A 13,355-nucleotide genomic window follows, 5' to 3' on the forward strand; every position below is an offset into this window, starting at 1 on the left:
ACAGGCACAGAGACGCCTTCCTTAACTAAAACACACCAATTTCTAAAATACTGCTTTCCTCAACTCCCGTAGAGTACTGTGATCTGCCTATCCGAATGCACTATGAGTGATGATGTAAATAAATCCTCGTTCAGAGTACCGACATTTTGAAAGAGCTCTCTTTTAATCTAAAAATGACTTAGTAAAGTTCATTCATCAGTAAAGGGTCTCTCTGGACCTTCAAGTTTTAATCTGAAACTTCCACAACCAACGCTCCCCCTCCCACCCTCCAAAGTTGATGAAATCAAATGCCTTGGAACTGAATGTTTTAGTAATTCAGATCACTTGAGAGAAAAAAATAACCTGGGCGGGGGAATGTGCAAATTTTTAGAGCTTGGAGATTGCAAAAGTGTGGAAATGCCGCCACCTTCTGGTGAGAAATGGGAACAGCAGTAAAAAAGCCAACAAAGACCTTCAGGATAAGCAGCTGCTTTCATTTCAAAGCAACAAGCTGCGCAACTCCAGCGCCCACAGATCCCCCGAGGTCTGCCCCTTCCGGCTGCTCTGACCACTCAGTGCGCCCTGCGCAACGTGATTGACAGGGCAACGGTCCGGTGCGTTACCTAAACTCCTCGCTCGGAAAACAGTGACCCGACCCTTCCGGAAGCTCAGGGTCCGCTCTTCCCAGCATCCTTTGCCTTCCGGCTATGCTCAGTTCCCTCCGGCCAGTCCCTCGTTGCGCGCCCATTTCGAGCCCGAATGTCAAGCTCGACTTTGGGGACCTGAGAATCCCGCACGTATTTTCCAGGACTAGATTCTTGGCTATGCGGGCAGGAATGGCGCAGCTGGAGGGTTACTATTTCTCGGCAGCCCTGAGCTGTACCTTTTTAGTGTCCTGCCTCCTTTTCTCTGCTTTCAGCCGGGCGCTGCGAGAGCCCTACATGGACGAGATCTTCCACCTGCCGCAGGCACAACGCTACTGTGAGGGCCATTTCTCCCTCTCGCAGGTGGGATCCCCAACCTGTCTGCACCCTCGGACAGGCTAGAAAGGGAAGAGCTGGCCCCAGTTCTAATTTCTCCTACCTTTATCCTTAGCTCCCTCCACTCCAAACAGGAAAGGAACTGGGTAATCTTTTGTTCCTGTCTCTGAGATCTGTAAAATATTTGCTAAATGAATGAATAAACAGCAGATCTGTCTCCTAGCAAGAAAAGCTCTGGGAGATTAACTAATGGGGAACTGAGTTACTGCCCCTCTTTTTGGCTAATGATGAAAGCTATCCTAGTTTTTCTTTGCCAGTCCCGGGATTAGAGGCATTGGATTGCTTCTAGGAAATGTCAGAAAATTTCACTTTAGCTCACCTGTCAAGCATCTCACTGTGTATTTTGGGAGTCGGATAGGAGGGGGAGGGGGGAATCTTCAGCTACTAAGAAGTGACAAGTTACATTCATTCCATCCTTGGTGTTTTTAGCAACCTTCTGTTAACTAGATAAACTGGCAACCAGTGAAGTGCCAGCATGTTTGAGTATATATTTGGCTACATAGTTGTGTAGATATGGGTACAAAAACAGACATATCCTTCTCTTCTGGTGAAATCATTGTAGAGTAGTGGTTAGAAATATAAAGTCTATAGTTAGAGAAGACCTGATTTTAGATCTTGGCAGTTATTTACTAGTCATGTCGCTTGGAAATTTTCTGAGTTTCAGGTTACTCATCTGAAAATGACAGTAAAATTGTATCTACTATAGGGCTTGTTGCAGGATTATATACAGAGGATTTAGCACAATTCATGGCTCTCTACATTGTAGTTGTCATTATGGATCCTGTGCTTTAATCTCTTTAAACATTTTTTTCTCTAAATCCATCCGAATTCCAGAGGATGATTCCAGGCTTTTTAAAACTGGGGCATTTGCAATTCAATCACCAAATTACAGGCCCTCCAAAGAGTATATCTTGGAAAATAGAAACTGAGTTTAATTGTTGTCTGCTGGTTGCTTGTACCTTAACAATCACAAAGCAGGTACAGGGACAAAACATAAGATAAACTTTTCTTTAGAGGAGGCATCTGATTTGCTCATTTAACTGTGACTTAGGATAACTTCCCAAAATGCCTGATTATTGGTAAAGATGACATCTCTGTGTCAGTCCTATCAGTATTACCTCTTGCTTTTGCTTCATTGTTGACCTTTTTTTTTAAGTGGGACCCCATGATTACTACATTACCTGGCTTATACCTTCTGTCAGTTGGAGTGGTCAAACCTGCCAGTTGGATCTTCGGATGGTCAGAACACGTTGTCTGCTCCATTGGAATGCTCAGATTTGTTAATCTTCTCTTCAGTGTTGGCAACTTCTATTTACTATATTTGCTTCTCCACAAGGTGCAACCCAGGCACAAGGTTTGTTTTCAAAATAATTTATTATATTTAAGTTCATGTACAGTCAATTCCACAATTATGGTGAATTTGTTTTATGAAATTTGGTGAAAAATGTATTTAACATTTAATATTTGTGTATCTTTTGTAAAGATAAAGCAAGTCCCCTACCCCCATTTTAGAAGATACTTGTGTTTAAATACTTGAATTACTCTTATTTATTTATAAAATCTATAAATTTTCATGAATTAAACCAGTTCAGTAAATATCTCAGTATGCTAAGCGCTGAGATTACAGAGGTAAATGACACAGTCTTTTTCTTATAAAACTTATATCTTCATTAGGGGAAACAGAGGTTACCAAGCAATTTTTTTTTTTTTTTTTTTTGCGATACGCAGGCCTCTCACTGTTGTGGCCTCTCCCGTTGCGGAGCACAGACTCCGGACACGCAGGCTCAGCGGCCATGGCTCACGGGCCCAGCCGCTCCGCGGCATGTGGGATCTTCCCAGACCGGGGCACGAACCCGTGTCCCCTGCATCGGCAGGCGGACTCTCAACCACTGCGCCACCAGGGAAGCCCCCAAACAGTTTTTTATGATTTAAGAATGCAGGCCTTGGAGGTGGATTACCTGGGTTTGAATTCTATCCACTTACTAATTTGTGATACTTTGCAGGTTACCCCTTAGTGACTCCTTGTTTTCGTCAGTTAAATGGGAAAAATATAGACTGTACCTCAAAGGACTGTTCTAAAGAGTAGAAGAGCTTAATAAATGGAAGGTGCTTAGAATATTGCCTGGTATATAGTAAGGAATCAATAAATATTAATTATAATAGTTACTTTTAGCTTAAAGAGATGATTTCAATAGTGTAAATTATGAGAGAGCAATAGCTATAAAACGCTATGAGGATACAGAGAAGGAGCAGAGGAGCACTTGTTGCACTCTGACTGGGAGGGAGAGGTGTGGGTGGCATTGGATAAGGCTTCACAGAGAAGATGGTACCTGAGCTGAATCTTGATGACAGATAGGACTGTAGGATGGGAATGAATCCTGACAGGATTAACAGCATAAGCAAAAGTAGAAAGGCATTAAACAACAAGATGCAGGGAATTGCTATTTGGAATTATAAGATTATAAAGTACAGGGACGTGAGGCTGCAGAAGCCTGTAGAGGAAGGTAGGGGAGAAGTCACGAATATATTTTTATGCCATGGAAAGCATTTTAAACTTTATCTAATAGGTGATGGACAGCCCTTAATTTTAATCAAGGTAATGGCATGGTCTGGCTTGGTGATTTAGATTAACTGGATGATAGAATTCAAGGAGATAAGAATACTTTCAAATTCTACCTGAGACTATCAGCCCAAAAGAAGATGTTTAAAACTTTAGACTAGGCCCACTATTTTCAGGAAGATCCCTGTAATTTCATCATAAAATAGTAAGATCATGGTGTATGGTGGTATAAATGTTATATACATATTTATATTCTCTCTAGTGCACAGTTTTGAAGGGATATCTTTAAAAGAAATTGGTGATGATGGCTAAGTGAATGCTTATGGAAGGCACGAAGATAAGCTCACTGAAATGGAACCACCTGCACTGTGTCCCATTTGTCTCCGTGTTCCCCATAGAACTGAGGTCATTGTCTTGCACACAATAACTCCTTAACTATTTGTTGAATGATTCAAAGTATTGTAGGCTTTGACACACACATGTATTGTCTTACTGCTTTCCAAACTGCTAGGTGTAACTAAAAAGTATCAGAAAGTGCCCTTATAAATACATACTGTGTTTTTGCAAAGCCAGAAATAACATTAATGTTGAATAATTTTTTTAAGTAAGAGTCAGGTAGTTTTTTGTTTTTTAGTTTATTAGCTCAGCAGAAACAGCCTATTTGTTTTATTGTGAACTGTGTTTTCTCTTCTTGTAGGCTGCCTCAAGTATCCAGAGAATCTTGTCAACATTAACATTAGCAGTATTTCCCACGCTCTATTTTTTTAACTTCCTTTATTATACAGAAGCAGGATCCATGTTTTTTACTCTTTTTGCCTACTTGATGTGTCTTTATGGAAATCATAAAACTTCAGCCTTGCTTGGATTTTGTGGCTTCATGTTTCGTCAAACAAATATCATCTGGGCTATCTTCTGCGCAGGAAACGTCATTGCACAAAAGTTGACTGAAGCTTGGAAAACCGAGCTACAAAAGAAGAAAGAAGAGAAGCTTCCCTCTATTAAAGGACCATTTTCAGAATTCAGGAAAATTCTTCAGTTCCTTTTGGCTTATTCCATGTCCTTTAAGAACTTGAGTATGCTTTTCCTTTTGACTTGGCCCTACATCCTTCTAATGTTTCTGTTTTGTGCTTTTGTGGTAGTTAATGGTGGAATTGTTATTGGTGACCGGAGTAGTCATGAAGCCTGCCTACACTTTCCTCAGCTATTCTACTTTTTCTCTTTTACTCTCTTTTTTTCCTTTCCTCACCTACTGTCTCTTAAGAAAATCAGGTCTTTTCTTTGCTTAGTTTGGAAACGGAGAATTCAGTTTTTTGTGATTACTTTAGTCTCCATATTTTTAGTTTGGAAATTTACTTATGCTCATAAATACTTGCTAGCAGATAATAGACATTATACATTCTATGTGTGGAAAAGAGTTTTTCAAAGATATGAAATTGTGAAATATTTGTTAGTTCCAGTTTATATATTTGCCGGTTGGAGTATCGCTGACTCATTGAAATCAAAGTCGATATTCTGGAATTTAATGTTTTTCATATGCTTATTCACCGTTATAGTACCTCAGAAACTGCTAGAATTTCGTTACTTCATTTTACCCTATGTTATTTATAGGCTTAACATACCTCTGCCACCTACATCCAGACTTGTTTGTGAGCTGGGTTGCTATGCAGTTGTGAATTTCCTAACTTTTTATATCTTTCTGAATAAGACTTTTCAGTGGCCAAATAGTCAGGACATTCAGAGGTTTATGTGGTAATATCAGAAACATCTTGAACTCTAAAAATAGACTTATTATTTAGACTATTTCCATAATGAAAACTACGTAGAAATTTTTAAATTTCTTTTAGGCACCATGGTGATCCGCAGATCACATCAGATTTTTTGTGCTTTAAATATCAGAAATATGTATTTTAAATATATATATGTGAAATATGTATATATATATATACATATATATATGTATATCTATCTATGACCCAAGGAAGTTAAATGGTAAAGAACTGAGAAAAGTTTAAGACTTGCTCCATAAGCCTGAATAATGATGGGAAAGTAAAATTATTCATAGCTATCTCATGATATTTCTTTGATACTGTTGGCCACTCAAAAAGCTTGGAAACTTTGGTATACAAGTTTATTTATTAATTCTCTTCAGAAAAAGTAGCAAAGTCTTTAAAAATATTTACAAATGATTAGGTAATATTATTGATTGAAAAGTTGTTTAACATTTTAGTAAATATAATTTCAATCATAAGGTAAAATAGACTCATATAGATAGTAAATGTTATAAAATAGAGGCTCTTCTGTGTTTATCTAGGAATCAAGTTGTTGATTTTTATTAAAAATCTAGAAATTATGAAGTCCTTTCACCGTTCCTAATATGAAATATATCATGGGCAAAGATAAATTGTGTTGATAATAATACCTTTTAAAAGGGCTTTTCTGTCTGAAATACACTACTTTATCAGTTTCCTTTGGCTGCCATAACAAATTACCACAAGTTTGGTGGCTTAAAAAAAATTTCAGAACTCTGGAGGCTGGAAGCCTAAAATTAAGATGTCAGCAGTGTTAGTTGCTTTTGGAGGCTGTAAAAGAGAATCCATTCCATGCTTCTCTCCTACCTTCTGCAGTCCATGGTGTTCCTTGGTTTATAGATGTATCACTCCAGTATCTGCCTTTGTCTTCACATGGCCTTCCTCCCATCTTCCTTCTCTTACAAGGACAATGTCTGTGGATTTAGGGCCCACCCTAATCCAGGATAATTGCGTGTCCAGATCTTTAACTTAATTATGTCTACAAAGGCTCTTTTTCCATATAAGGTCATATTTACAGGTTCCAAGTTGACCTATCTTTTTGTGGGGCACTTTTTAACCCACCAAAGTTACCAAAGGAGATTTTACAATAAATTTCATAAAACTTGTAGGAAATAAATTTTTGATGAGATATTTTAAATAAAATTGCATCTTTTCAGAGAGGTTAAAAACAAGTGACTTGCAGGGTCACATAATTATAAAACTAAAAGTAACTGGTATTTGCTTCCATTATCCAAAAAACGTTAGAATTTAAAGGAAGTTTAGAAATTATTTGATCTAGTCTTATTTTGTAGATTAGGGAACAAGTGCTTGGGTAGGATTTGGGGGGATTAATTTTGGATTCTGTGTCTGCTATTTGGAGTACATTCATTGGGTTGTCATTCCCTTACAGAGAAGTATTATTTGGATATGCTAACATTGACATGTAAACTTGGAACTGTAACTAGAATTCATTTTTTAATCCAGTTTTACATTTGTAAACTTTTCAGTAACTGTGTGAACTGTCTTAAGTGTTGGATTATGCTTTCTCTGGGTTTTAAATAATGAGTGGATTTGGAAGGTACTGTTCATTTGCAAATATAAAATTATGCACAGGTAAAAATACAAGTGTAGTCTTGAGTAATAAATGCAAAGTCTTTGGTTTTACACACTCTTTGGGGCCAAGCTGTACTCTATTTAGTGCTTAGAAAGTAGATTGACTCTTTAGTTATAACAGTAACTGTAGGACAAATGTTTTTACCGAAACTTTTTTTTAATTAGACAAGAAAGCACACTCAAATAATTATTTTATAATGGAGATATGAAGTCAAAATTCTCCCCCAAATGTGCAATTTAGGAAAAACAAATTTCTTATCTGATGCCATTGGTGCAAGGCTTTTGTTTTTTAGGCATATTTCTGAGACAAAAAAAACCCTTTTTCTCTCTAGTCTGGCAAGAAGGAGGAAACTATTCTACTCCATGTATTAAAGGAATCATTGTTCTAATTCATTTTTAAGTGTTGAGTCCCTGCCCTTTTAAGAGATCTTTTGGAATGCTGTGAATTAAAAGGTGCTCTACAGAGCTGCTTTTAGAAACATCCTGAGGTTATATGTGTTTTGAATATTTTTCAAGAGTTACCAAATAGATATGTTTGATATTATTTTTTAAAAAATTAGACTTAATGATTAGGAGGTAATTCTTAAAAAAAAAAAAAAGTATTGATAAGCTAGAGACCCTGTGGGGCCTTGCAGTTATTGTTATTAAAGTCTGTAAATAGGTTTTTGGGGTTTTTTTGTTTTTTGCGGTACGCGGGCCTCTCACTGTTGTGGCCTCCCCCGTTGCGGAGCACAGGCACCGGACGCACAGGCTCAGCGGCCATGGCTCACGGGCCCAGCTGCTCCGCGGCATGTGGGATCTTCCCGGACCGGGGCATGAACCCGTGTTCCCTGCATCGGCAGGCGAACTCTCAACCACTGCGCCACCAGGGAAGCCCTAAATGGGGTTATTTTAAAGAATATCATAAAAAGATTTGGTCTGTAAGTTTTTTAGGCCCAGTAATATATCTTTTTGGACTTTTTCTACCTTGTATGAAATTCTGTAGATACAGAGTATTATCTTTATATAGCATTAGTAAGGTTCCAATGTGTTGTGTTTCCTCACATTTATATTTTCTTTTAGTGGATACCTAGAAATCTTTTCTAATGCATCTATGTATGTAAATTATTTGGAAATATTGATACAGTCATTCCTCAGTTTAAGCATAGCATGTCATTTTGGCAAGAGAAATTATGTTAGCTTTCTGGTCTCTTCCTCCTTCTTCTTAGAGTTATTTCAGGAATGTGCTTAACCTGTCACAACGTACCTTAATAAAAATGGCTTAATTCAGTTTATTTCTAATAAATAAATAATGTAGTGTATTTCTAGTTTGAATTCAACCGCCACTGGGCTTGACATTTTTTTTTCTTTATAATTGTCTGACGACCAGGAAAGGAAAAGAAAAGAGATACTCAATTTTTATCTGTACCCTTTAAATAGTGGACTATTACTTTAGGCTCACTTTCAAGTAAAATATTTCTATAAAGAAATCAATTCAAGTTCATTAGGTTAGAGAGCATTTATTATTTTAAAAATAATTAGAATTGCATTAAAAAGTAAAACAAGAAAGAAGCATCATGCAAATAATATGAATAAGTTTTTTTTAATGGAAATTTAAATATGACTTAACCATGGACTAGAAAAAGCATAGGAGTTCTGTATTTGATTGTGGTTTTGGAATCGATAAAGCAAGTGGTTTAACCTTTGGTCCTCCTTTCAAATGGGAATAGTATTTGTCTTAAGTCAGTGCCATCTAGCCTTATTTCAAAAAGAACTCAACCCCTGCTGTATATCCATAAAGTTCATAAATATGTCATATAATAAATATTGAGTAAATGTATGCTGAATGAAGTTTTTTTAGTATGGAATGAAGTGAACATCCTAGAAGAAGTATGATATATAACCATAAACTAATTTCAGGAAATAAATCACATATTTGATAATGAGACATTCTAACCCTTTTGTGCCTAAGTTTCCTGACCTAGTTTTAAAATTTTTAATTTACTCTAGTGTTTTATACTTACACATGTATTTACTTGAAAATATATGTTGTTTTTCTAATAGGAAGTGATTTCAAAACTATTGCTGTTTATTTAAAATAAGAAAAATAAGTTACTATCGACCATTATAATAGCAGCAAAATTCTTGATCATTATCAAACTTTTAAGGGCAAAGAGATTTCAACCAATTATGAATAGTTTATGTTGTTTTACTTATGCTGAATTTTGCTACTTTAGGGATAACTGTTATTTAGGGTACTTTTTAATGTATTTAAATGTTGACAACAAGACAACATGTCCAATATACTAAAACCTGTATAGCTGAGAAAATTATAAAAAATGGATAAATGGAGGATATATTTGTTAACACGTATTCCTAAATCCAACACTAAATTCTTTACTATTTGGAAATTATTTCTAGGATAAGAAATTTTGTCACAGTGAAGTAATCCAAAATATTCTTATATTGTGCTTTTTAAAAAATGAGCATTTGATGAATTTAATATTACTTTAATTTGAACTCTGCACCACCATCAGACCAATAGAGATACTGTATTTTTCTGGTGAGAAAAATATTACACATTGCATTGATTTTTCACTGAAACGTAAGTCATTTCAGTTCAGTTGAACCATATATGTGTGTGTATGGCATATGCTAAATGAAGAAGAGGGAGGAAAAGTAATAATAATTGCTGTTATTTATTGAGCACCTATAGTGTGCTAGGCATTATACTGGCTGATTTACAAATACTGTCTCATTTGATCTTATTTATATGAGGCAGATGTTGATTTCTGTTTGACTGCTGGAGAAACTAAAAGTCAAACACATCAGGTAACTTGCATCAGTCAACTACTTAATAACACAGATTGGTCTGACTTCCGAGCCTTGAGTTTTTGGCTGCTACTCTGCCTCACCATGAAAGTTTTTCCTTAAGAGAAGTAGAATATGGAGAGAGAGGTGGTAATCTGTCCTTGCTCTTCAATAGCCAGCCCATTCATGGCATATTATTTTTTATATTGGATGCAGTCATTTTTAGAAATGATAGAACTGTTTAAAGGAGCATGAACAGATGATGAGTGTTTATAGTTCTGTTGAAGAGAAATAGCTAAAAGGATATATAGATGTTTAACTTGGAAGAGCAGAGATCCCATAACTTTGTAAGATCTCATAGTTGAGGAATAATTCTTTGGAAGGATTGGACTATTCACACCTGTAAATCAAAGGCCAACAGATTTCAACTCATGAAAAACATACATTTTCTAATTGTTTAGTCTTTGCAGGGGAACGGGCCCAGAAAAAAAGTAAGTTTACCTATACTTTCTGGAGCCAAGATTCTATTTATCAAGGATGCTTCAGAAGAGATTCAGATAGCAAGTAGGTAGAATAAAATGGCTTTTTAAGATAACTTACAACACTGTGGTTTGAAATTCCTAAGTTTTTTATGGGTAATATTTTCTGCATTAATTGCGAAGTCATGGTGAAGTATATCTGGTGGCTTGTACGGTGACTGACATTTTAAATTTCTGGAAAAAAAACTTTTAACTCTGTTCCCTTGTTTTAGAAACAAATTCGAGATACAGACTTAGTATGAGGTATTTTAGCTATAGTGCTGGACAGTACTGCTATTAAAATAATTTATTTTCTATTTTGTAATACCCGTTACATTTGTGAACAGAATGTGCTTTTATTTGAAAAGGCTTTTCGCCTTACAAATAAGTAGGGCAAGAACCATCTGTAAGATTTTTTAATGCAGTATCCACTAGGTGGTGATACTGTGCTACATTTCCAGGTGTTTTTGTACTTAAACTTATTGTCTGAGTTAACTTTTCTCTAGAGTTTTAAGTTTTGGTCCACAAAGTATTTTATAGCATCCATGTCTGTTTATTAAAATATTTTTTAAAATGTTTCCCGAATTGTATGAAGCTAAGGTAAATGTTTAAAAAGTAATTTTTGTGTTTTGTATTCATATATTTGGTGATCTAACCTAATATATCTTCCCATATGACATTCATTTCCTCATATGGCATAGTCAAGATCCCTTCCCATAAGCAGTGAATGATGGTGATGACAGATTTGAAAACTTATATACATTGTATCAGTCACTGTTTTAAGTGCTTTACCCACATTATCTTGTTTATGCCTCATAACAACTCTGTGGATCAGTACTGTTGTTAATAGCCCCACTCTACACATTAGGAAACTGAGTAGAGTTTAAGTATTTTGTCCAAGATCACAAAATAACTGGCTGAGCTGGGATTCAAACCTGGGCAAGCCGACTCCAGAATCCATGTTAATTACTATCAATTGGTGGGGGGATGTAGGGGACAGGAGGAAGGGCACAAAGTCTGCCTTCAAATATGTAGCATTTTAGAAAGAGAAATAATCATGGAGGATGTGGTTATACTCCTTTATAGATCAGGAAAATGAAGTCTACGTTAATTTTGGCTCTTCCAGAGGCAGATAATCTTCCATCTGCTATCGTGTCTTCCATTTCTCTTTTTGATGGTGCTTCAAAGTGATATGTATGTGTACTAGTGAATTTAATGGAGAAAAAAGAAAACTCAGGATTGGCGTCTTTAGCCATATTAATTTACATTGAAGTAAAGATCTGTGTTTTAATCGGAATGATTCCAGCAACCAAATGGGGGAGCATAGTTGTTTGAAAATTGATACTTAGTTTCTCCAAGGAGACTCCTATTTGGAAGCAAACTGTTGGTTAAACATGGCATACTTCGGAATTTTTCAAAACAATTTGGCTGGAAAAGTTTGATCTTTTAAAAAAATCTATCAATATATATTCTAGATGCTTTTAAGTTTTGTTTTTGTCAGATACCATTCTGTAAAATGTTTTTTACTTCTAAAATTATGTTGTGGTTCATGTCATTTAAAACTGATTTTTAAGTAATCCTGTTCTTTATAAGAATGAAAGATAGGCCTTTTTAAAAAGTTTGTTCAAATATTATAGTTTCATTTTGTTTGTAAATAAATTCATGTTTTATAATATTTTATAACTTATTATGTCCGTTTAACACATCCTCTTACTCTAGACTGGGTGCCAGTGGCTTTTTTCTTTCATTCACTCTGTGCTAGTAGCCATTTTACCCTGTCTACCACCTACCAATTCTATGCTTTGTAAGTCTTCTTTTTTTTTTTTTTAAATTGTATTGGTGTATACTTGATTTACCATGTTGTGTTAGTTTCAGATGTACAGAAAAATGATTCAGTTATACATATATTCATTCTTTTTTAGATTCTTTTCACACTTCATAAGTCTTCTTGAAGTAATAGAACTGAATAATATTTTTAAGTATAATAAGTGCCCATCATTAACCTGGAAGACTATCTTCATTCTAATAATAGTGGAAGGCAGTTAAATTACTGGCTGAGCATCTTGAACATGTGGAGGCTTGTGTTTCTTCTAGTCCAGGTCTGTAGAAAGCTCAAAGTGTTTGCCAAACACTTTTAACTTGGCAGGACTGAAATCCCAAATTTTGATCCCTTCTGTTAAGGAGAAGAGATCCCTGCTCTGTTTTCAGACTTCCAGCTCTTGCTTTCCACTGGGCTTCTTGGAGTTTCCGCTGCTTATATGCATCTCAGAGATCAGCTGAGGACTTACACACAGATTTGGGAGTTTCTCCTCTTTGACTCCCTCCTTGGGATTTCCCTTCTTAATTTATAACTACTCTAACAGCCCTAAACTGCATTCTCTCACACCTCAAATCAATGATATTGCAGTTTTCTGACTAGGGTGTGTCCTCAGGGGAAAAGTCATTATAAATGCGGATAGCACCCAGTGAGATCTTTCAGTGATCAAATCCTGTCCAGTTCTTGACTCCTTTTGTTTGTTCTTCAGTGCCTTTAAATAGACTTTTTTTTTTTTTTTTTTTTTTTGTGGTATGCGGGCCTCTCACTGTCGCAGCCCCTCCCGTTGCGGAGCACAGGCTCCGGACGCGCAGGCTCAGCGGCCATGGACCACGGGCCCAGGCGCTCCGCGGCATGTGGGATCCTCCCGGACCAGGGCACGAACCCGTGTCCCCTGCATCGGCAGGTGGACTCCCAACCACTGCGCCACCAGGGAAGCCCTTTTTTTTTCTTTTTAAGTTAAACAATCTGTGGAACAGTTAATATGATAAAAGTTCCTCTGCCATTACCTGCCTAGGAATCATCTTGATTATAGTTGTATAGTCTCTCTGTTTATGTATAGGAAGTTGGGGTTGTTACTTTTGAAGAGCTAAAAAAGCGTTCCTAAAATAAGTTTAGGTGGGGGCAGTAAGTTTTTAGAATATTGACTTCTAGTATGGCCCTCTAATATAGTAAATCATAGTATTTGTAATTAAATCCAATGACCTTTTAAGGGTCTCTTATGTGAAAATGTTATCAAGAAATACAAAAGAA

General features: G+C 36.2%; 1 protein-coding gene across 2 annotated transcripts; it reads left to right on the forward strand.

Moving 5' to 3' along the window:
• Positions 1 to 660: 660 nt before the first annotated feature.
• Positions 661 to 11,963, forward strand: ALG10 (ALG10 alpha-1,2-glucosyltransferase). Of its 2 annotated transcripts, none has more exons than XM_022577949.3 (3): positions 661 to 986; positions 2,176 to 2,373; positions 4,277 to 11,963. In XM_022577949.3, the coding sequence occupies exons 1-3, from the start codon at positions 687 to 689 to the stop codon at positions 5,330 to 5,332; spliced, it is 1,554 nt and encodes a 517-aa protein (XP_022433657.1). In that variant the 5' UTR covers positions 661 to 686; the 3' UTR covers positions 5,333 to 11,963. The 2 variants fall into 2 exon arrangements, with proteins under 2 accessions (XP_022433657.1, XP_089776634.1); XM_089920508.1 differs by having other exon boundaries at positions 852 to 960.
• Positions 11,964 to 13,355: the final 1,392 nt, after the last annotated feature.

The sequence above is a fragment of the Delphinapterus leucas genome, chromosome 11, assembly GCF_059928025.1.
Source record: "Delphinapterus leucas isolate spDelLeu-1000000601 "Yukka" chromosome 11, BTC_Dleu_Yukka2, whole genome shotgun sequence".
Classification (NCBI taxonomy): domain Eukaryota; kingdom Metazoa; phylum Chordata; class Mammalia; order Artiodactyla; family Monodontidae; genus Delphinapterus; species Delphinapterus leucas.

Excerpts from the sequence above, each read along its gene's own strand:
- ALG10 (XM_022577949.3), top strand. The coding sequence starts at position 687 with ATGCTCAGTTCCCTCCGGCCAGTCCCTCGTTGCGCGCCCATTTCGAGC. Across the intron at positions 987-2,175 it reads GCCATTTCTCCCTCTCGCAG|TGGGACCCCATGATTACTAC; the intron begins GTGGGATCCCCA and ends TTTTTTTTTAAG. Across the intron at positions 2,374-4,276 it reads AGGTGCAACCCAGGCACAAG|GCTGCCTCAAGTATCCAGAG; the intron begins GTTTGTTTTCAA and ends CTCTTCTTGTAG.